Source organism: Doryrhamphus excisus, chromosome 2 (assembly GCF_030265055.1).
Source record: "Doryrhamphus excisus isolate RoL2022-K1 chromosome 2, RoL_Dexc_1.0, whole genome shotgun sequence".
Taxonomy (NCBI): domain Eukaryota; kingdom Metazoa; phylum Chordata; class Actinopteri; order Syngnathiformes; family Syngnathidae; genus Doryrhamphus; species Doryrhamphus excisus.
In genome coordinates, this window is record NC_080467.1 from 17,294,426 (window position 1) to 17,317,817 (window position 23,392).

Genomic DNA, 23,392 nt, shown 5'->3' on the forward strand with positions numbered 1-23,392 from the left:
ACTGTCAGTGACGTCACTCAGCTACAACTTGTCAAGGCCCAATGGCAGCAGCTTTACCGGAAATGTTGGATTCAAAATAAAAGTATCGCTAACCAGTCCGGGAGTAGAAATAACATTGTTAAGAACTGCGACAACCATTTTGAATGTACTGGTGAATATATACATTTTAATAGCGTTTATCAAACCTCTACGGGTATCCTTGAACCATTTTATTTAAAAAAAACCCCAAAACATCCGGTTTTACCTTTAGGATAAGAATTTGTCAGTGTCACTCCCGGAAGTTAAGCAAGTGAAGAAACGCCATGTCCAGCATGTGTCAGATTTGTCATATAAATATGTATCTTTGTCATATATATTTGTCATAATATATACCCATCACATTAAAGAATCACACAACTTTTAAAATGTATTTTGGGATATTAAACGCTTTACAAGATAGCTTTGTCACAATGATGCGGCCCACTGAAGGGAAACTGCCACTTATCTGAAGTAACAATGTGCTAATTAATACTTCAAGGAGTGTATCTTGGTATGCGATTGCAACTATCCATTTGGCCTCTTGCACCCATGACTAAGTACTAAGTATCAAATACTGTCGGACTGATAAGCTATAGCAGTTTCTCAACCTATCACATACTTCCAGGTACTTGAAACCAGTCACACAAGAAAAACCAGTTCAGGGGGTTGTGGAGTTTCTCATGATGGTGAAAGTTATTTTATAAACAATTTGTATGTTCTATAGTGTATGCTGAAATCTATAGATACTATATTAGATTTACAATAGTAAATAAATTCAGTTTTAAGTTAAAGGTTTTTAACAACAAATTTTAATATTTGACATTATAGCAAGCAACATTGAAAGTTGTTTTTGCATGTTAAAATAAAGTATCACTTTAATACAATATCAATATATCATCCATCATCGGGGTCTCCAAGGGGCTGTTCTTTATTGGCCCGTGGTTACATTAAAAATATATTATTTTACAAGAAAACTGAGCGTAACATTTTTTTTTAATCTGCAATAATTTAACAAGAATGAAAAGAAAATACTACAAGAAAAATTTACAAGAATAATGCCATAATATTTTTGTCATTTTAGTTGCATGAAGTTGAAATGAATAAGTTTTTTAAAAATGTATTTAAAAAAAGTCACAATATCATGACAAACTAAGAAAACAATAAATACATTATAATTCTAACATTTACAAAAAGAAAGTTGAAATAATTGGGGGAAAAACGCAGAAATAGGGGGATAATTTCGCTATTGACAAAAAATTATGTAATAGTTGTACTATTATTGTTTTGTTTCCAAGAATAAACTTATATTAGAAGAAAGAAATATTTTAGTGGCATAAAGTTGAAATAGTAAAGCTATTTTTTTAAGTCATAACATGATGAAAAATAAAACCAAATACAGTTGTAATATTTGGAAAATTAGATGGGGGGGGGGTTATAATTGGGGATGTCCGATTATTGGTACTAATAATTATCGACCTGATATCAGTATAAAAATGTGATATTGGTAAATATTGGTATCAGATTTCAAAAATATTATAACATTGTGCTGATTGCACCCCAGGAGGTAGTATGTCATGTTACACATATTGGTATCGGCTGATATTGGTATCTTAAATTGAGAGTCGGACAATATCGGCCTATCGGTTTTCAGCAACAAAAAAAAAGCCAATATCGGCCATCCCTAGATCTAATATTATGAGAATACATTTTAAAGGGGACCAATAAAGGTTGTTATGTTGTATTCTCGTGTTACAAACGATGCCAACACGTCAGATTATGAGGTTTGTGCATTTGAAGTGAGCCCTGAAAGAAGCTTCGGGTGACTTTTCCACTGATGTCAACGGAACCCGGACTTCCTTTGATGGGCATGCCCAGGCACAAGGTGTGTTTTTGCGACTGTCACCAATCACAGTGGAGTGGGCTCAGCCGAAGGAGTAAAAGACACAGGCCATGTCAGCAGAAGGCAGCAAACCCATAGCACTGCAGGAATAGGCGCAGAGTCTGGAAGATCTAGAAAGCTTTCTGTGCAGGTTATTGTGTGTAGGTGATTTATAGGAGTCCACAGCTCAATACAAAGTATTGAAGAGGAGTATTTTAGGTCCCATTTAATTATGAAAATTAAGTATATTATATTATGAAAAAGTTTAAAATGGACCAGGTGGTGGTGATGTTGACAGCTCCTTGCCGCTCTCAAATCTCCAAAACATGTGGCAGCAAGTCTGTCAATCATGGAACTGTGGACCGGGTTGTCCTGGTGCCAAGTGTCATGCTATATGCTTGAACACTGTCTTCATTGTGGACAATCTGTGATGAGCTCCAATAATAAGCACTGCCATTTCCCACTCAGTCCTTCCAGGTCTCACAGTCGCTGCCAACGTCAGTGTTGATGTCCCCCAGCACAACAAGGGAATCCCATAAGAGACCACTCTCCAGTACTCCCTCTAGGGCAGGGGTCTTAAACACGCGGCCCGCAGGACACTAGTTTGAGGCCCCGTCTTGATATGAAAGTTTAATGTTAGTGCGGCCCGTGCAAGTTTGATATGGATGCTGTATGGTATCATGTACCCAGAAAAAATTATTACATTTGATTAATGTTCATGTTAAAGGTTAAATAACTTAATAGTTATCCTCCCTATCCATGTGGAAGTGGTAAGTTTTTGGCTATTTAAGTTTAAAGGAAATAACTTGAAGGCTTCCGTTTAGGTCGCTAGCTCTCTAGTTTGCGAGTTAGCATGTGTCTCAAGACCCTGCAGTTGCGCAATATGTTGTAAATAAAAAAAGAGTATAAATGTGACTATAGTCGTGTTTTGTCCTGTCTACAGGGCTCTAATAATGCTTTGTTCATTTTAATCTGAAAAAAATAATTTGTCTACCCACCAACTATATGTGGTTTCTTAAGTTTTTATTATTTGCTGTTTTATTATTATTATTATATTTATTTATGACTGATTGATTGATTTTCTTTATTCTTGGTTTGTTTATTTATTTTTCATCTTATTTTGTGTAGAAAAATAAAAAGTAAGATATTTGAGAACAGTAGAATGTTTTATCAGAGTTTTTCTCGTGGAAAATTGGAACCAAGGCGAAGTTTTTAAAAAATTTTTGGTTTTAATAAATGCGTTTTTTTTTTTTTTTGAAAACCTGATGCGGCCCAGTCTCACCCAGACTCGAGCTCCAGTGGCCCCCAAGTAAATTGAGTTTGAGACCCCTGCTCTAGGGACTCCTCACTGGTGTTTGGGACATAAGCAGCAACAACCGTCAGGACCCACACCCCACCCAAAAGCGGAGGGAAACTATCCTGTGCCTACAACCTCTCACTGCTGGTAACAGCAAAGTGGAATAAAGTCCAGCACCTCTCAACAGGAGGGCTTGCTCTGCTTGCAGAGCCCTTGTCCTTGCCATGGAGGTGATGAGTCAGACTATCTAGCTGGAACTTCCTCCTGCACCAGCTCAGGCTCCTTTTCCCCACCAGAGAGGTGACCTGCCATACCAAGATCATCCCATCCCAAATATGTTTACAAAAAGCATGCACACAAAACTGCTTACAGTTTATTCCATTTATTTATTCCACTTCAATTTTGCAGGCACTCATGTGATGACATTTAGTACCCAAAACAGTAACTTCATTCATTTATGGGTTCTGTCCAGATAAGAACAGTCCCATTGGCTACATTAGAACTGCATGTAAGACTACCGTTGACCTTCACATTGTCAGTTATTCTGGGTGGACCTGAGCACAGTACGGGGATAAGATCATCAATTCTATTTAATTATGATCATCATTTATTTATGGGTCGTTATCAGCCAAAGGTACCTTTTGGCGTCCTCACCAGAACCACTTATCCACTGTGAAATTATATTAGAATAATATTTTTAGAAAAACTGCAAAATATAACCCAAATTGTAAAGTCCAAAAGGGACATTTGGCTGAAAAATTTGGGGGACTGCTGATCCTGGAGGCGATTTGCTTTGACTTCTAGTGCCATCTAGTGGCAGGTATGATAAGGTCACATTTTGCACACAATTTTTAATGAATTAAGAGACAAACTTACACAGGACCCTGACTTCCTTAAAATATGATCGTGCTTACGACTGATAACATTCATTTATTTTTTGGATACTTACAAGTAATTTTAACTTAAGCCTAGGTTCCCAATGTGGTGGGGGCACGCCAATTGTCATGGGGGCTACGCAAATTAAAAACAATTAGCGCCCAACACTCAATTACGAGAATGGAGCAGAAAGAGAAAAAATGAATTAATCAACCCATTAAAAAGTTTGGGAACCACTTATTAAATTATAATATAATAATTTAAAAATACACAAAAAACTAAGACAAAAGCTCCAATCCTCAAATATATTTGGGCAACTGAATAAGAAGTAATTTTGCATGTGTAAGGAAAAGATTCAAACAGTATTGAGTCGCAATAGAAACAGAGTTTCCGTTGGCAGACGACTGGTGGTCGATCCCAGAAGCTGATTGGCTGAGAGGGCTCACATAATGGAGCAGCCTCGCTTGGCACTCAGGGGGTCAGCCTGCACAAAACCAGGTCAGGCATTTATACTACTGTTTTAAAAACGTTTTGATCCAAATGCTTTATCATGTGTTAAAAAAAAATAAAAGAAAAACAGGTTTGTGAGGATGACAGCTGAAGCTTTAAAAAGAGGCTCATTTTTTTGGCACTCAAGAATGGCCGTTACAACTGCTGTGAAGATAAAGATAAAGATAAAATTGTCTAGCCCAGGGGTCAACAACCCACGGCCCCAGAGCCACATGTGGCTCTTCAACCTCTTTGTTGTGGCTCCCTTTGCAATGCTCAAGTTATTTCTTTAACACCTGAATGTGGAAAATACGCATCTTTGTAATGAGTTTTGAAAGCCTGTACTTGATACTTGATCAACTCTGCTTTTTCTCCTCTCAACTACTTTACCCCAAAATTCCCTCTAAATCTGTCAGTCAAAATCTTTGGAGACTAGCAATTCTCTGCACTTTTCTTCAGGCGTCAGGTTAAACCAAGATGATACTATCATTACCCTATGTGTTGGCATCCATCACACACTGCACCTCTATTTATTGTATTCCGCCGTTAAAACTTGTTAAATAATAACAAAAAGATATTTTTATCTAGATAGATTTATAAGATGTTTTTAAATTGTGTTTTGCGGCTCCAGTCTATTTTTCTTTAGTGAGCAAGGGGGTAAAATGGCTCTTTTGATCGTAAAGGTTGCCGACCCCTGGTCTAGTCTAACAAAAGCGTATGTTGCGTACTCACTTGCTGGTGGTCCAAGTGATCCTTAACGCCTTCATTACTATCTTCCTTACCATTATTCCCTTTATCCATTGCTGTCTTGTATGTCGTGCTTCTCCTAGCCACCTCCTAGAAACACACAAATTCAATCAGGACATTGTGTGATACTAATGTGCCATCCTGGAACACTGAATCCAGTTCATACATTTTTTTTGCTGTAGACTGGATATGTTTGGGTTTGACATCTAAAGACAAATACACGAGCAATACAGAGCAACTCTGCTACACCTTAGCAACCGTGCCAGTGACGTGCGTTGACGTTCGTCCTCCTCCCCATGAAGAAAAATAAACAAACTAAAAAGATGCACGGTGGTTTGTGACAAAGGCTTCACTGTAGACCAGCAATTTCATTTTGTGGTATCGTCACTTCAGTTCTGTTTGTGAAATAAGATGGACTCACCTCGCCCTTTGAGTTGATCAAAACCACATGGACATCCTCGCCTGAACCCCAGGAGCAATGTTTTTTCCAAACCAGATCTGTCGGAGGTTTGGAGCTCACACCAGCATCAGAAGCCCAAACCTGTAAAAGAGGGTAGTCCTGTCCTATAGGATAGTCCTGTCCTATAAGATAGTACGGTCCTATAGGATAGTCCTGTCCTATAAGATAGTACGGTCCTATAGGATAGTCCTGTCCTATAAGATAATACGCTCCTATAGGATAGTCCTGTCCTATAGGATAGTACACTCCTCTAGTAAATACAGCAGACCCTTCTTACCGTGACTTTCTGCCCAGCCTTCATAATATATCTGGGTGTGAACTTGTAGGTGGCTGCTACACTTCCAATGGTTTTAATCATTTCGTAGCCTACCATGGCCTGGTCCTAAGACATAAAAAGACCCTTAGTCGACAGTCTATCTATCTATTCTATGATGAACATGGATACTCAATTTCTCTTAACACTGACTCTCACCTCATGACCAGAGTTATGGAAGCTTATAAACTTGCCATCAGTGTCGATTTCATCAATAATTACGGGCCCTGTGGCTGAGGAGGAGTGGTCGACCGACACAGAGCTGCTAGCTTCCTGCTCCTCAACATCAACGCGCTTCCTCTTTGCCTGGGTTGTCTGAACACTTCGACTGTTGGAAGAGACTCGAGACACAGAGACACGAGAGGAAGGGCTGGGGGAGAGCTTCAATCTGCAATACAAAGCGGTGGTGGTTGGGGGTGGGGCGGGGGGTCACAACAGAAGCTAAGCCATTTCTTTTGCTGGTCTTCAGGTTGTCACCTTTGTTCTTCTCCCTCGAGAAGTTTGCGGTATGCATTGATCTCCATGTCCAGGGCAAATTTAACATCCAGGAGCTGTTCATATTCATCCAACTGTTGCTGCATCTTCGCCTGGATCTCTGCCACTTCGCTGTCTTTTGCGGCCAGGAGTTTGCGGCTTGTGTTTTTCTCCTGAACCAGCGCTGCTTCAAGGTCTAAGATGCGATCACGCAAGCCGCGACTCTGAAGGAGTGAGGGTCAGACAGTGGTGGCAAAGTAGGGGGGGGGGGAGAAAATCAAAATATTAGCATGAACTACAAATATATGGACGCAGGAATTGTTGTGGTCCAAATGACGCTGTCTTAACACATCATCCTTTTAACATACCACACCTTCATCACAATCAACCTTCAAGAACAAACTGGTCAAATATGAGAATGTTACTCCACCTCCTTCTGCAGCCCTGCCAACTGGGAAGTAAGGCTCTCAATTCTTTGTGTGGACTCTCTCAGTTCCTCTCGGGCCATCCTGGCTGAGGTGCCGCTCATCTCAGACTGACAACGCAAGTCATCCATCTTTAGACATACAAAGAATCTCATCAAATCGGTTGGGTTCTTATTTTCATGCTGAAAGAGGAACTACAAAGGGGTGGTTTCTTCCTGACAGGCAGGAAGTTGCTGGTTTGCTAATCTGAGTGTTGCTTTTTATCTGTATGCATGGTTTGTAACGGCAGGTCATTTCTTTGCCTGGGGTTGTTGCCTCGGTAAGATGCAGCACTTGTTTCGTATAAACGCTCCATGCACTCACATAATTCAAGCATGGTGAAAAATAATCGCTTCAACAGCGTACGGGGTAGATTTAAAATTGTATGATTTACGGTATTTCAATGAACATCACACATAACCTATTTAGTGAACATGTCACACTACAAGTCAATGTGTATCACACGTGTGACCCTGCAGTGTGTCCATACTTGGGCAATGTAAGTGCTCGCCACGTCGTCTTTGTAGCTCTTGAACCGCTCCTCATTCTGAGTTCTCATGTCCACCAGGGCCTGTGTCAGTTTATACTCGTACTCCTCCTTCCGCCCAGAATCCACCTCCACTATACGTGCCTCGTAGCGCTGTTGTACCTCCTTCACTTCCTGTAACAACAAAGTGGCTTCAGTTAAGTTGCCAGTTGTCTTTTGTGGTTGAAATTGTTAAGTTACTCATGTCAACTAAATGGTTAACTGACATTTTGTATATTTTATGCATGCATGTTTGTCACAATTATATGTTTCAGATCATCAAACAAATTTAAATGTTCCTCAATGACAACACAACTGAACAAAAAATGCAGTTTTTAAATGAAAACTTATTATTGGAGCAAAAATGCAAACCGACATGGCCCTGTGTGAAAAAGTAATTGCACCCTAAACCTAAGAAATGCTTGGGCCACCCTTAGCAGCAACAACTGCAATCAAGTGTTTGTGATAACTTGCAATGAGTCTCTTCCAGCGCTGTGGAGGAATGTTGTCATTCAGCCACATTGGAGGCTTTTCCAGCATGAAGCCTTTTTAAGGTCATGCCACAGCATCTCAATAGGATTCAGGTCTGGATTTTGACTAGGCCACTCCAAAGTCATTTAGGTTTATTTCAGCCATTCAGAGGTGGACTTGCTGGTGTGTTTCGGATCATTGTCCTGCTGAAGAACATAGAAGGATTTTCTTTGGTAGACAGCAGAATTAATGGTTCCATTTATCACAGCACATCTTCCAGGTCCTGGCGCAGCAAAACAGCCCCTTACCATCACACTACCACCACCATATTTTACTGTTGGTACAATGTTCTTTTTCTGAAATGTGGTGTTACTTTTATGCCAAATGTTATGGGACACATACCTCCCAAAAAGTTCTACTTTTTTCTCGTCAGACCACAGAGTATTTTCCCAGAGGTCTTGGGGATCATCAAGACGTTTTCTGGCAAAATTGAGATGAGCCTTAATCTTCGTTTTGTTCAGCAGTGTTTTTTGTCTTGGAACTCTGCCATGCAAGCCGTTCTTTGGATGACGTTGTGGGGTCTTTTGTGACCTCTTGGATGAGTTGTTGCTGTGCTCTTGGTGTCAGTTGTTGGCTGTCAGTTGGCCGGCTACTCTTGGGAATTTGTGTACAATGGCTCTCACTGTGGTTTGCTGGAGTCTCATCATCATCACTTAGTTTCATCTTCTTGTTGAAGGTTGGAGCTCGTGGTTCGCCAGTAGAACGCCGTGGTTCGCCCTAAAGTTTTAGTGTTGGCATCAACCAATATTTAAATTTGCTTAAGTGCGACAAACATGGAACAGAAATCAGGAAGCGGTCACAACACTGTATGTCAAACAAACCCTCACCTCCTTGTGTATGCGCTTACAAAAGTCCATCTCCTCTGTCACACTCTGGTATCTGTTTTCCAAATCGACGCGAAGGAGCATCTCCTCATGAAGGCGATCCTTGGACTGGTTGAGAGCCAAATCCAACTGACAGAAAAGTTCCCACACATTGTCCCAAGCTCAATTTAGACAAAACATTTCTGGACCATTGTATCATTGATATTTAGTCGAGGTAAATGATAAAGAAAGAAAGAATAAATGTTTTTAACCTGATGCATTTTTTCTTGCAGCCCAGACATGGTGGCCTCCAGGCCATTCTTGGCAGACAAGGCTGTAGCAAGTATGGCATCTTGGGCATTACAATGGGCTTCCAGGTCTTTGAGCCGGGCCTGAGCTTCTGCTGCCTCACAGTCCCTCTTATGGTAGCTGGGGGAAAACAGGCCGCAGTGCATGACAAAGTAAGATCACAGACGGCATAAGATCACAGACGGCACATTTCAAGCTGCAGGCGGCCACCAGTAGGCAGTTGGCACCAGTAGGCAGTCATCTGTTGGCAACAGGGGAAATCTTTGCACAAAACACAAGTCACAGGTTTATTTGAGGAGTCAAACTTTGGTTTGTCAGATGTCCTGATTGCTTCATGCAGGGTTTTTGCAAAGTGTGATGCACACCCACCTCACCTCAGGGGATGAGGATGCATTGGAAAATATGCAGCAAGTTGAATATGCCAGAAAAACAAACACTGAAAACTGTAGTTACATCTTCAGCCCACCAGATAGCGACAAAGACTACGGATATGCCTCACAGGCAACACAGCTCTGCAACATAATTAGTGATCAGCCAATAAGCATGGAGATAAATCCAACCTGACCACAGTGGCAGGCAGGGGTGCCCATTACGTCCATGGTGGACTTCCAGTCAATCGCCAAGAGAGTTTGGGTCAATCTTATCAACATCATGCCATATGATATCAGTCAGCTGACATTAAGCGCCCCTCATGATTCAGTGGTGCCCCCAGGATAAAATTAAGTAGTGAGCAGACATTTTAAGATGTACACTGAGTCAAGTCTCTACTATTGTTATGGATCATATTTGTAAAATAACCAAAAATGGCGCCAAACAAAGTTGTGTCTGCATTAGAAACACAGTTGGACTCACACTGTGTATTAATAACAGAACAAGATGAGTATGCTAACTGGAAAATGTACATAAACCGAGGCAAATGTTCAACGCCGAAAACCGGGCAGGGTAATAATAATAATAATAATGAAATAGGCGACCACAAAAACAGCTTGTTATAGTTTTCAAAGCCATGCCTCTTCCAAATAGTTCAAAGACAGCTTTATATTTACCTTTGAGTCTATTATGACATGGCATGAAGGCACAATGTACTCATACGAAAACCTTTTAACTTTGCCAACACACGTCACGTCTGCCATGTTTCCCCCATCACAGGTTAAGTTGGTAAAACCGTTGGTCCATTTGTCTTTTAAGAAAACACCGGTCTAAAATGAATATAAAATGATAATTTGTGATTATTTTGTGAGTAGTGCGTCAGATATAAACACAACTTGTTATGGCTTACCTCTGTGAAAGCTGATCTTGCTCTGATTTGAGTCGTCCCAGCTCTATCTGTAGCCAAGCGCGTTGTTGGGAGGAATCATCCAAACTCTTCCTGACATCTTCAAGCTCCGTGTCGTACACGGCTCTCAGTCCACTGAAATCCCGGCTTCTCACCTCTGCGTTCTCGCTAATTATCAGATTAAGGGTGTCGTTTTCGGACTCGAGTTTTCGGACTTTGTCGATGTAGGTAGCCAGACGGTCGTTGAGGTTCCTGAGCTCCTGCTTCTCCTGAAGTCGGCTCATTCTGGCAGGGCTGAGCTGGGAGTCGCCGCCGCACGTGCTCAATTGGCCGGTCGGATTTGCCGCCACGCTCGCCATCTTTGTAGTTTACAAATGTATACAGGAGTTTTGAGAATGTCGCATGCGTGGATGTACTGCTTCCTATGGAAACCATTCAACGTCAGATACTTATAAAGGAAACTAAAGTATTTGAAGCATACAGGGATGAAACTGGGTGGGCGTGGGGGTGGTGGGCGGAGTTCTACAATATGGACGCTTCTATGAAAAGTTTACGTTAGGTACAAACGGCCAATATGAGCGCTCAACGCAATACTTTCTTTCTGTCGTAACATTTCTCGAAAGGCGGAGTCGATTGGCTGGTTGCACGTGACGTCACATCCAGTTGCAATCGCCGGGCTTATCATTTATGGGAATTTCGTGTCTTGTAAAGGAGTCGGTTCAAATCTCCAAATGTTCAATCTGATTGTATTATTTGTGTATTTACAACTATTATATAACACAAAAGCAACAAAACAACACACAGCCAAATATACATTCAGGTAACCGATGTTTGCTAGTCTTTAGTTAAGATTAGCAGTCAGAAACACCCCTGCTCGTTTCCCTCACCTTTCCATCTTGCCTGTGCGTGTGTAACCCCTCCCTCCCACCTGTGCTTAGTGTCGACACACAGAGAGCCAGACATTTCGGACAATTCCCTGCCACTTTAACAGAAAAAAGAAGACAGCTCGTTCACTTCAAAGAATTGTTTCCAAGAGCCGTTTTGTTCGCGAACGACCCATCACTACAGCGTAAATCAGTGGTGTCAAAAGTACGCACAGCATATGCACAGCACATTCTGAAAATATAATTTAACAATTAAAAAAAAAACGAAATACTGAAAATAATAAACAAGCAGAAAGTTGAGAAACGGAAAAAAAAGCTTTAAGGTCAAAATATTAAAAAAAAAATATTCTAACAAGAAAAAAATGCAGATTAAAAAAAACATCGCATTATCATAAAAAACAAACAGGTTGTAATTTTTGGAAAATTAGGTGGGGGGGGCACTTATATGGGAATAAAGTCAATAAAATGGACAGAGAGAACAAAGTATTTGGAAAATTAAAAAAAGAGTAAAGACCAAAGTTCATGCTAATAATACACTATCTACATATATCAAAGCTGAGATGTTAGTTTGAAAAAACAAAAAAAAAACACTTCATAGCAAATCTACATAAGTGGACCTTGCATCTTTTCATTTTTCAGTGTGTGGCCCTCACTTGAAAAGGTTTGGACACTCCTGGTGTAAGTTATGTAACATCGGAGTGGACATTCTGCACATATACGCCGTGGAAATCGTTCAAAAAGGGATTTGGTGAAAAAATATTACTACGAGCAGGAGAGTTCAATTCCACTCATGCCATCTCTGTGTGGAGAGTGTTCTCATGTTCTCCCCGTGCATGCGCTGGTTTTCTCCGGGTACTCCGGTTTCCTCCCACATTCCAAAAACATGCTAGGTTAATTGGCGACTCCAAATTGTCCATAGGTATGAATGTGAGTGTGAATGGTTGTTTGTCTATATGTGCCCTGTGATTGGCTGGTGACCAGTCCAGGTTGTACCCCGCCTCTCACCCGCGACTTTCGTGAGGATAAGTGATAGAAAGAAAGAGCATCATAATGGCTTTAAATGACTTTAAAGAAACAACACAAAAAACACCAAGCTGCTGAATGTAGCTGCTGAACATGTCTTAATTAAATATTGTTTTAACTTGAAAATGCTCATAAAAATTCAAAGAATTGCCTGATGGCAAACTGTAAATTCATAATTTTTAATGCAGACCTACAAACATATCCAAATTTATAGTAGTCAGTACAGGTAGATGAAAAGATATAATAATTGACAAACACTGTATTCATGCAGACTGACTTTTCATGTCTTTATGCAACACACTGTGTACACTCACACAATTGGAGCAATCCATTTCTACAGCATGCACCATTCTTCGCTATAACCTGCCAACCACAAGTTTCAACTATCAAGCTGTTGAGAAAATCCGTAATAAATTTTAACATTTTGTGTGGGAAAAAAAGTCTGGACACTTAGACAGCCATGAAACATTTTTAAACTTCTATTTTATTTGTGGAAAAGTCACATTTACAAAACAGAACATTATTTGCACCAAAACTCTTATTCATGCTGCTGCATTGCTCAAATAGCCTTAATTCCCGCTCATTAGACAAAATGCACTTTTACACAAGCAAAATAAAAAACAAAGCATGCCTGATTAGTAAATAGTTGCATCCAGATGAAAACGATGTCATACACAAGGCACAACGACGTGTGGCATGCAGACGGAAGCACATGACACACCAAACCAAGCTCACACCAGCTCAACAGTGCATCTAACAACCTGACAAACTGGTGAACTTTCATATGGAAGGTGAGAATTCAAGAAGGAAGTCATAGTAAAAATGAAAGTAGCGTCTGTTGCAATGGGACTGTAATGTAAAGGTAGGAACCTTTAACACAGGTTGCAGGAGGACCAGTGTAAGTATCTGTAGTGATGATTGGAACTACTGCTGAAGTTGACCATACAAGTATACAGCTCAAACAGTCCGCTCTTTAAAAACGTGTCAGCCTGGCTCTTCCGTCCCCTCTGCTCGTCACCGTGGTCACCAAGTCTTCAATAGAAGGGATGTAATTTGTGATTTATGTGTATTTTGCATTTTTTCTGCACATAATTACTCTGTAAAAATGAGTTTTGTGTTCATATTTTTGGGTGTCTAGAACGGATTAATTGGATTTACATGATTTCTTATGAGAAAGATTCACCTTTTGCATGGATTAATAATGAACACCAAAATTCCACTGCTAGTTTTTTTTGTTTTTTTTATCATTGTGCTTGTGTTCCATATTCTGAAAAAAACATCAAATCAGTGTTGTTTTAAAGACATGTGCCATAAATGCTCCAATTTTAAACTGCAAGTTATCATTGGACAAAAACTCATATATAATAATACAATAATCACTTAGAGTACACAAGAAAGTGGAATGGAAAACAGTTCTCTTTGAGCACACGGTCATTTATTAACAAGTATGTTGCACAACACAGCATCAACAGAAACAATGTTGTCATACCAGTAAAGAGTTCATATGTAAACAGCAGCATGACAGTATGGCATGTGTCAGCTGAGCAACGCCATGGATGTTTTCAAGCGCATGCAGAGGCAAATCAAGCTGCTCGATACGAAACACTCACGATGCAACAATTGCGGCTACTGCCATCTTGTGGAGTTAATAACGACATGAAGAGGTTGCCTTGAGCCACGGTGTAAATTGGAGCATTTACGGTACTTATGCAATTCAAACACAAGGTTAGCCTCTAGCACACACACACAGTGAAAGTAACAATCACAGAGAAACGTAATGTAACTTTTCAACCTGTCTTTCTTACTCAGTTGCGTGCATGTAAACACAGTCTACACTGTGCGGTGACACACAAACCCGCATTTGAATATCTCATACATTTTTCTTACATTGGCGACATCGCTTTTTCAATAAGGTAAGCTTTTTGGCATGTCTTAGGCACAAATGCTACTGAAAAATAATGTAATACATTCTATATTAATATATGTATACAGTATATGGCACTTCCCCACGATTTGCAGGTGTTGTGTTCTTGTTGATTTAAGGGGTCATCAAACCAAATGTCTGCCTCACTCACTGTGCACCCCAAAATAACAATAAAGTAACCCTTTGCCCTTTGGGCACTGCCACTGCTGCTGTGCCCAGGAAGGAAGTTCCCGTCATGCTTAAAATGACCAAAATACAGCCAAAAACTGTAAGTATTATGTGTTATCATAATAAGGATATCATTATATTAATAGCAGACTTTCTAGGTGGAATAGGTGTGTCCCATTACGTGCAATCATGAGCTGCCACATTTGAGCTGTTTTTATATCTTTAGAATGCACAGGAAAGAGAAAGATGTATGTTCATGTCTCACAATAAATATCAAGGTAGAGCTGCAACATTTATTGACTCAATGATTAGTCAATTATCCAATTAATCATATGCTGTGGGCCAAACCACTAACTGTTTATGGTTCATATTGATTTGGGCCGGCTAAGGCCAAACTGATAACTTGATTAATCAAAATGGTTTCATTTTGGAGATTATTATCCAACAAATTGTCGAAAATCCACAAATATGCGAGGATCCACCGTATATGGGTCAATCTACTGAAAGGGGTACCAAAGAGGGCGCTGTCACTTTAAGGGGCATGGCCACAGTGACTTGCAGCTATCCACCAATGGAAATATACTGCAAGCCCACTGAATAAACACGGGAAACATATTTTATTTGTGTCTGTTGTGTGTAAAAAAACAATCTGATGTCAACTTTGGGACCATAATTTTGTGACATGCAAAGTTTGTCACAAATACGATGAAATAAATAATACGAAAGAGGGGGACTTATGTTTCAGCCGCTGTTATATAACACCTCATTGTGCACCAAACGCAATATGGCGTAATGTCCGGGATACGTGTGACCATGTTTTTTTTTTTTTTTTTTTTTTAATAATACATCATGCTTCTGCTTCTGAGTTTTGGAGCATGTTTGTGACAATTTAGGGATATTTAAAATGTAATCTTATGATATCCTGAATGTCCATTGTTTTGTTGTTTAATGAGGGTTGTTTGAAGTAAAAGCAAAAACCTGGAGGTGGTTTTCCTTGCTGTGTCACCCATTCAGGAGACTGACCCATAAAGTAGCAAGTAGCATTGTGGCTAGTAGCATTTGTCAGTGTTTACAGACTCATATTATATTATCTGTACAGCAGGGAACCACTCGGAGTTCCGAGTCCCGCATGGCTACAATTTTACTCCACTCATCAATAATCTGCGGTCTCATTTAGGAAATTTGTGGTGGTGCAAAATAGCGTACCTCCCTTTTTTCGGCAATTTTAGGAATTATGAAAAGCAAGTTTGGGAGAATGTGCATAACTGCACCCATCTGTTCAATTAAAGGAGCTAATGTGGGCTGGGGGGGTTGTCTCCATCATTCATTTCGATACTCTGGATTTTTCAGAAGCATATTTTTTTGACCGTTTTTGGCTGTCAAACACGGGTACACACCAGGTAACAATGGCAATATACCGCATAAAATAATATTGTTCCATCATTAATATAAATCACAATGCATAAACTTGAAATAATTTCCTTGAGATGACGTTTGTAAGTGATATGCTACAGTAAAATCCTGTTGGGCTGGAATGTCAATAAACACTAATCTTCACAGACGAGCATCTGGCTTTGCCCACTGAGGAAATAAAAAAACGACATACCACGTAGCGGTCAGCTAGTGTTCCTTCAAAATGTCTGGAAGTCCTCAATAGATGAGAAACACACAGAAAGCGGTAAAGCCTCATGTCGTTCTAGGAGGCAGCCTCTGTTTGTAGATTCCAGCCAAGGCTCTGGCAGCACTCTGGATCATCTGCCTTTGTGTCATCCCTGTCATGGCCAAATGCCATTCTGTTCTATTGATGTTGGGCAGATTGCGCTCCAGGATCTCACCCACAGTAACTGTAAGACCAGACCAACGTAGGCTGTAGTCTGGAGGAGTCAGGGACTGCGCCTGTATGCAGATGACAAACACATTGGATTTGGTTTGACTTGAAGCTTTGTCCCCTAAACTTGTTTACACATCTGTTAATCAATACAATGATACATGAGGTGTACAATGAGTTCATTTAAAATTAGCCTACATTTACGTGGAGCCCAGGAAATATCACAAACGTTCCACCCTCCCTGCCCATGTTTAAAGGGACACGCATGTCTTGCTGCACCACATACAACTAACAACTGGATTGTTAAATCATTTCCAATGGCCAGAAGATGCAACCTTAACGTTAAACTGCAGTCACATACTAAGGGATTTATACTAAGGGTGTGAAAAATAATCAAGATTAATCGATACATCGATTCGCATGTGCGCGATGCGAGTGCATCGACTCATTCACTGGGTATGAATGCAATTGACGGGTGAAATCTAGATTCATCTTGATGCGTTCGTGGGTAAAATCTGATACAAGCGCTGTTTTATTATGTTCAACTTCACCCCAACTTCACCCCATATGCTGTTCCCCAGGCGCAATGAATGTACCATCATTATTTCGCCTTTTGTGTTGAATATGGACAGAAGCCCGTGAGGCACATACAACTACTAATAAAACAGCATGGACCTGCTCACGCAAGCAGCAGCGAGGAAGTTTCTATATTTAACCCACCCACAACGTTTAAATAGTATGTTTGGAAACACTATGGATTCGCAAAGAACGGCAGAAAGCTCGACAAAACGTTCGTCATTTGCAAAGAATGCCACGTTAAGAAGCTGTACGTTAAGAACGGCAGCGCGACAAAAATGCAGACCCCCTTAAAAAGGGGACACCACAACACGGACAAGTCTACCGCCGCCTCCCGTCTAGTTCCTCGTCGGATACCGGGGAAAAAACAAGCAAATCAGGTCAGAACAAGTGGACCTTCCGCTGCTTTCCAAATTGTCCAGGAGCTATTTGTCCGTCCCTCCAACAAGTGTCCCCTCCTCCCTCTGAACGAGTGTTCAGCACAGCAGGTGACATTAGAACAGCAGAGCAGTTGGCTTCTTTTGAAATTGTGAAACAATTTTAAAAGGGTATAAGTTGTTTTACACTTTCTGCTCCTCACTACCGTATTAGCCTAGCTGCTAGTGCATTCATATTAGCAGTATGTTTTGCAGACAGGAATATAAACAAACAGTGATTCCGCTGTTGAAAGTGTCACCTTAACTTTGCTGTTGCTGCGAACTGTATTCTTTACAACAGTAATTATTATTTAATTGTTTTACTCCACTGAATCGCAGCTATTGTAATTGCATAGCTGATGTGAAAGTGTGAGGAAAGTTGTTTTTGAAAAGTCGTTGCCGTTTTAAGATGGCAAAAAGAAAGATCAAGAAGTGGTGCATAGTAAAAAAGACAAACAACACTTTTGTTGAATTTACTGCCAAGTGCCTATAAGGAATAAATCCAAATCCTTTTTGTAGGAACATACTGAATTCCATTTTTTTCCTTATTTGTATCATATCACAAGAAATTGCACCATATCGTATTGGATCTCATTGATTTGAACTAAATTATAATTAATAATTATCACATCAAATCGCACCGTGAAGAGGGTGAATCGTATCACATTGTATGGCCAGAAAAGTCCATGTATCGTTAAAGTATTGTATCGCTGGCTTTGCCTCAAGATGTGTATCGAATCGCCTTCAGTGCTGAGATTCACACCCCTAATTTATACCCACGTACAAAAGAGGCCTGAAAAAATGTAGGATCTACTGTGCACACTGCCATGAAAAAGTCAAGATACACAAAAATGTGGTGTTCTGTTCCGAGTAATTATGCGTACCTGCTGGACATGTTCCAGAGCCAGAGGAATTGCCTGGGTGAAGACCTCCACTCTGATGTTATAACCAGGGTCTTCTAGGATCAAACAGCCAATGTCAAACCACCTGGAGAGAAAACCAGCACTAAGTCATGAGACTGAGACTTCCATAGTCCCGTACTCTGTTCCATACCAAAAGCCACAATCATCAGGTTGGTAGACTAGCACTCCATCACCTGGGTCATACCACCCCATCCTAAAAAGACTACATTTTCTTGGAAGACTGTACATCCAGAATGAACTGCGGGCTCTGCAAATCTTTTGTTGAAGGTTATGGTGTTTACAAGATAACTAGTCTTTAGAAAAAAAAACATTTTGCAAACAACTAAAACACTGCAATGTGTGTGTTTGCGCAACAAACATTGTCTCATAATCTCAGACACTGGATTTGTTTCTTACTTCTCAGGAAAGAGCTCAGCAATAAAGTTTTCCAGAGAGACCACAGGCTGCTTCTCATGGATCACCCCGGATCTTCTGAGACCATCAATGCGCTCCTGAGCCCCCTGCACAACAGAGAAAAGCCAGTCTGTCATTTGATAGGTTAAAGTGACCTGTTGTGCTCTTTCCACTTTTCTGACCAATAAATGTTGTTAGAATGTTGTATTATCGTGTTAAATGATGCCAAAGTTTCAGATAATGAGGTTTGCACATTTGGAAGTGAGCCCTGAAAGAAGTTTGGGATGGTTCTGAACGCTCGGTTTCAGGGAAACACCGGATCCTCCTGTCATAGACCTGCCTCCCCCCACTCTGGTGCGGATTGGGCATGCCCATTTTTCAGAGGTAAACTTATGCAATCAGTGGGGGATCAAATAATGATTTCCCCCACAAGCAAAGCAGCATTGTAGGGTTTTAAACAACTTAGCATCAGGATTACATGTGGAACAACTGTTGTTCACCTGTTACAGCCTCTCAGTGACAGTTCAGCTGTCACCTACTCAAAGGGCTTCATAGTTGATTCAAAAAGTACACTTCTGTATCATAAGAATGTGGCGTGTGTGTGCTTAGAGCAGCTGTTCTTAAAGAGACAGCATTTCCTCCAGCTGCCCCAAGAGTGCATGGAACATAACATGTCAATGCAACGCCAGCATAGGCATTAGTTATATTTGCTGTCAGCTAATGATAGCCACTGACTTTAGCTATTGAACTACTCATGCCAGGTTTGGACCATCTGCCCTTTATATATTTCAAATAAAAAAACTAATGTATAACCATTGTGATGTGGTGTCATTCAACCATCATTTCATTACACTGATTAGACAATAGCCACAGAAGGACGTATGCTGTCCTGAAAAAAAAAACAAAACAGAAATCTCACAATGCTAACATCTTATTTATGCCTTTATGCATGCAGGCCTCACAGCTAGGAGACCAGAGTTCAATTCCACCCTCGACCATCTCTGTGTGGAGTTTGCCTGTTCTCCCCGTGCATGCGTGGGTTTTCTCCAGGGACTTCGGCTTTCCACCACATTTCAAAAACATGCTAGGTTAATTGGTGACTCCAAAAACAGGATTAGCTCTGTGTTATTGCATTTTGTCATTACAATCTTAACTAAAGTTTCATTTGAATTTTCCCTCTTATCACTGAGATTGAAAAAAAACATGCTAGGTTAAGTGGTGCCCTGTGATTGGCTGGCGACCAGTCCAGAGTGTAATAGGCTCCAGCACCCCCGCGACCCTCGTGAGGATAAGCGGTAGAAAATTAATGAATGAATCTTATTTTCTCTTATCATGTCTACTATTTTGGATAATATGAGCGTAAAGGTGACTATATGAGTGTTATTTCATGTCTAGAGGGCCCTAATTATGTTCAAAACCATATTTAGAATGTCGTAAAAAGGTTTTCTATGCTCTAACTACAAAAATTTTCCATCTACAAGTAACAAATCCTCCTTTGTGGAAATTCACTTATCATGTTGGGGTTTGGAACCAATTCACCATGATAAACAAAGCATTATTGTATTGTTATCAAGTGATCATTATCAATATAATTGCTGTTATTTTTTGCTGTTATTAATTGCTATAATTGCTGTGCAGTGAACACACCTTCATCCCAGCTGCGTAGCCCACAGGCTGTGGGGCAATGTTGGACAGACCATTTTCCCCAGTGACCATAGCCATCCCAAACACCTCCTGAAAGGCATCCCGAACTGCATCAACATTCGCTTCTTTCTCGCAAGTCACCACAATGTCAATGTCCCCTCCAGACTCTGGAAACAAGAACACATTCTTTAATGTATTTGTGCTCGTCACAGTGAAATCAAGATCGTCATTGGCAGAGCCATAAAGTTGGCTGTGAACATGCTGTGCTTACTTATATATGGAGCCATGCCGGGATCCAGAGTAGTGATCATAGACTCTACGGAATGTTTGGTCTTATCCAGGACTGTTTTTACGACAGGGTTCCCTGCAACTCCCTAGAGGAAACAAAAAACTCTATGTAGGCTTAACATCACAAGCATGCATTTAGACTACATACCTTCAGCCTACACTGAACTTTTACAACTGGAAAAAATTTTTTTTTTAACTTTTGTACATGATCGGTACGGAATACAACCTCATTTTATAGACTGCTACTGTAAAGAATTAACTTCATACCTTTAAACCACAATATTCACATCGTCACAGTAAAAACATTTGACCAGTATTACCTTAAAAAAGCCCCATATTCCTCCACCAGAATTCTCTGCAGAGACTCTGGGATCTTCCTGCTCTTCTGGAAATGTGATAGGGGATCTGGCATCCAAACCTCCTGTCATGACAGGCTGCTGAACCATGGGGTTGGACACTGCACCTAGAGATAAAGGGAAAAACGTGAGCTTTCCATGGGTCGATTGTGATGTTTCAGATGACTCTCCTGATATTAGCCGTTTTTAACCACAAGGGGCGGAAATTGAGTTAGGAGTACCTTCTTACAAAGAAAAGAGTAGTTTTTGTGCTTCATGGGCTTAACTTCTAACACCAATGTCATTTTATTTGTTAAAAGTAGTATATTACAGAACAGTATAAAAACATTAGCATAGCATAAGGGAGACCTTTTGTGTTTTTGAGACGTTACCTGAAATAGCAGAAGGACTGGAAAACGTTGGCATCAGCGGTGTCTGTGGTGTTCGACCAGCATGTCCCCGTGTGATGTCATATCCTGCGCTCATGAAATAGCCGGAAATAGGCGGCCCAACGGGAGGTGCACCAGAAGACAAGGGAGGTGGTCCAGTAGAAGAGGACAGGGGGGGCACAGAAACGGAAGGTACAGAGGGGAAGGAAGAGGTGGTGCTGAAAGGAGGAGCAAGTGAAGATGGTGGAGGAAAAATTGACAGTGGAGCCATGGGGCTGCTAAAAGCGGGATGGGGGGGACCAGGTGGGGGAGGACCACTGACTGAGTGGGTAGTAATGGCCACTGAACTGGTGCCTGCAGCAGGAATGGGGCTTGACAGACCTGTAACAAAAGTGAGCAGATATTTTTTTAGAGTTCAATCTCTGTATCATGTTCTATCCCCAACAGGTAAATGGCACAGGTATAAAGGTAAAGCATACAGCACCATGCAAAAGTGAGTACACCTTCACTTTTCAGCAATGGGGTTCTTACAATTCAGTCTATTATTCTATGAGATCTATTACACAAGGCCATCGACAGGCATAGAAAGCACACACAGCAGTCTTACCCATGCTCATTGGTGGGGAGTTGACTGAGGCTGCTGCACCCCCACTGGGTGTAGGGCTGGTTGGAGGTGTAGTCTCAATCCCACTCTCTTCCATCATCTCCTGGCCTTCAATGTCCACTTATGGGGAGCAGAATCTAGCTGGAATACATACATGTACATGTGATTCACAAAATGGTATGAAACAATGTGACAGCAGACTCAAAACAGGGTGAATTATCTGCCATAGAAAGAAGATTCTCCAACATGACCTTTCTTGCAGATTTAAAGAGCTGTGGAAATAATTCATAGAATCTGTATGCCTCAGGTTGTTACAATTATGTTTTTAATAGAATCTGCATTTGTGATGCCAGAGCACACAGCCGTATGTACTCTGACTACATGTACTCTGACAACATACTCTAGCTAAGAGTGCTCCGGTGTCAGATTAATTCATAAAATATCCTGCAAAATTTTTCGTTAGTGATTAATACACTGAATACTCGAACATGGGCATTTTACAGGCCAATTCAGTCGAGCACCTTCACTATTCCACATCAGCTGTACACGTGTACAAAGCTATTTGGTAAATGTTGACGACAAACCCAACTACAAAAACGTCTGCTATCTGTTCTTAAAAGGAGGAGGAAAAGGTATCGATTGACTTTTATAGAAGTTACTAATACTGCACAACGTAAACAGCTGGACCACTCACCTGCTAGCTTGACTAGCTCAAGCCCATCAACCACGGACCCACTTTGATGACGTCGAGCGTTGCCACGTCTGCTCAATAGTAGCCCCTCCCACTACCGGGAGAACCCGGACAATGTCGCGAGAGGACTTGTACAAGTCAATTAAAGGAAATATAAATCTATATTAACAATAACTTAAATATTTTATAACATTTGATTTTCTTCATGATGGTCGATACGCAATGTGTACAAAATAAAATGGTGTTGCCAGATCTCACGAGGAAAACAAGTCACCAAATACATTTTAAAAATTCACATTGATGAATACCTGTAAACCCTTCCGTTTCACCAGGAAACAGTCGTATTTGTCCCTTTTCCCCGGTGCCCCACGTTTTAATAGTTTCCCGTGTTTTCAGGTATTTTTCTTTATGAAAAAAACCTTTACGGTTCTGTCAGAGCAACACGGCTTCCGGTCAGCTCGACAACACATCGGAAAAAATCGGAGTAATACATCCTGTGACCAGTAAAATCAGTCCTTCAAAATAAAAGACACGCTACAGTAAAATACCTCGATTGTACCCACAGTCGGCAGCAAAGAGTTGTAGGCATGTTTGTGCACATATATGCTGCTGTAAGATCAGAATGTCCTTCAGTTCCCTCATTTGTCTGGATTTTTTAAATATTGACTAATTTAACTGACACAATCTGGATTAAATGTTTTACCCTGATTTATTGGATAACACTGCTTCTGTCCATACTGATGCTCAGGGCATGTTGACAGTGACTATAAAAAATAATAAATGTATGGTAGGAAAAAAAGTCAACACAGCCTCTCTCACATCCCACTGGTAAAATGTTCTTCAC

General features: G+C 40.7%; 2 protein-coding genes across 6 annotated transcripts; both read right to left on the reverse strand.

The window, feature by feature from the left end:
• Nucleotides 1–3,549: 3,549 nt before the first annotated feature.
• lmnb1 (lamin B1) lies at nt 3,550–10,980 on the reverse strand. 2 transcript variants are annotated; one of them, XM_058059677.1, is made up of 11 exons: nt 10,466–10,980; nt 9,150–9,306; nt 8,902–9,027; nt 7,508–7,678; nt 6,984–7,109; nt 6,557–6,777; nt 6,239–6,467; nt 6,044–6,148; nt 5,728–5,847; nt 5,342–5,396; nt 3,550–4,554 (listed from the first exon to the last, which is right to left on the reverse strand). In XM_058059677.1, the coding sequence occupies exons 1-11, from the start codon at nt 10,819–10,821 to the stop codon at nt 4,550–4,552; spliced, it is 1,671 nt and encodes a 556-aa protein (XP_057915660.1). In that variant the 5' UTR covers nt 10,822–10,980; the 3' UTR covers nt 3,550–4,549. The 2 variants fall into 2 exon arrangements, with proteins under 2 accessions (XP_057915660.1, XP_057915650.1); XM_058059667.1 differs by having other exon boundaries at nt 5,292–5,396; nt 10,466–10,979.
• Nucleotides 10,981–12,878: 1,898 nt separating this feature from the next.
• prrc1 (proline-rich coiled-coil 1) lies at nt 12,879–22,654 on the reverse strand. 4 transcript variants are annotated; one of them, XM_058059714.1, is made up of 9 exons: nt 22,552–22,587; nt 21,861–21,994; nt 21,257–21,634; nt 20,850–20,992; nt 20,513–20,615; nt 20,245–20,408; nt 18,601–18,704; nt 18,166–18,268; nt 12,880–16,357 (listed from the first exon to the last, which is right to left on the reverse strand). In XM_058059714.1, the coding sequence occupies exons 2-9, from the start codon at nt 21,955–21,957 to the stop codon at nt 16,148–16,150; spliced, it is 1,302 nt and encodes a 433-aa protein (XP_057915697.1). In that variant the 5' UTR covers nt 21,958–21,994; nt 22,552–22,587; the 3' UTR covers nt 12,880–16,147. The 4 variants fall into 4 exon arrangements, with proteins under 4 accessions (XP_057915714.1, XP_057915697.1, XP_057915705.1 ...); XM_058059722.1 differs by lacking the exon at nt 22,552–22,587 and adding an exon at nt 22,379–22,398 and having other exon boundaries at nt 21,861–21,998; XM_058059704.1 differs by having other exon boundaries at nt 12,881–16,357; nt 21,861–21,998; nt 22,552–22,654.
• Between the last annotated feature and the right edge of the window lie 738 nt (nt 22,655–23,392).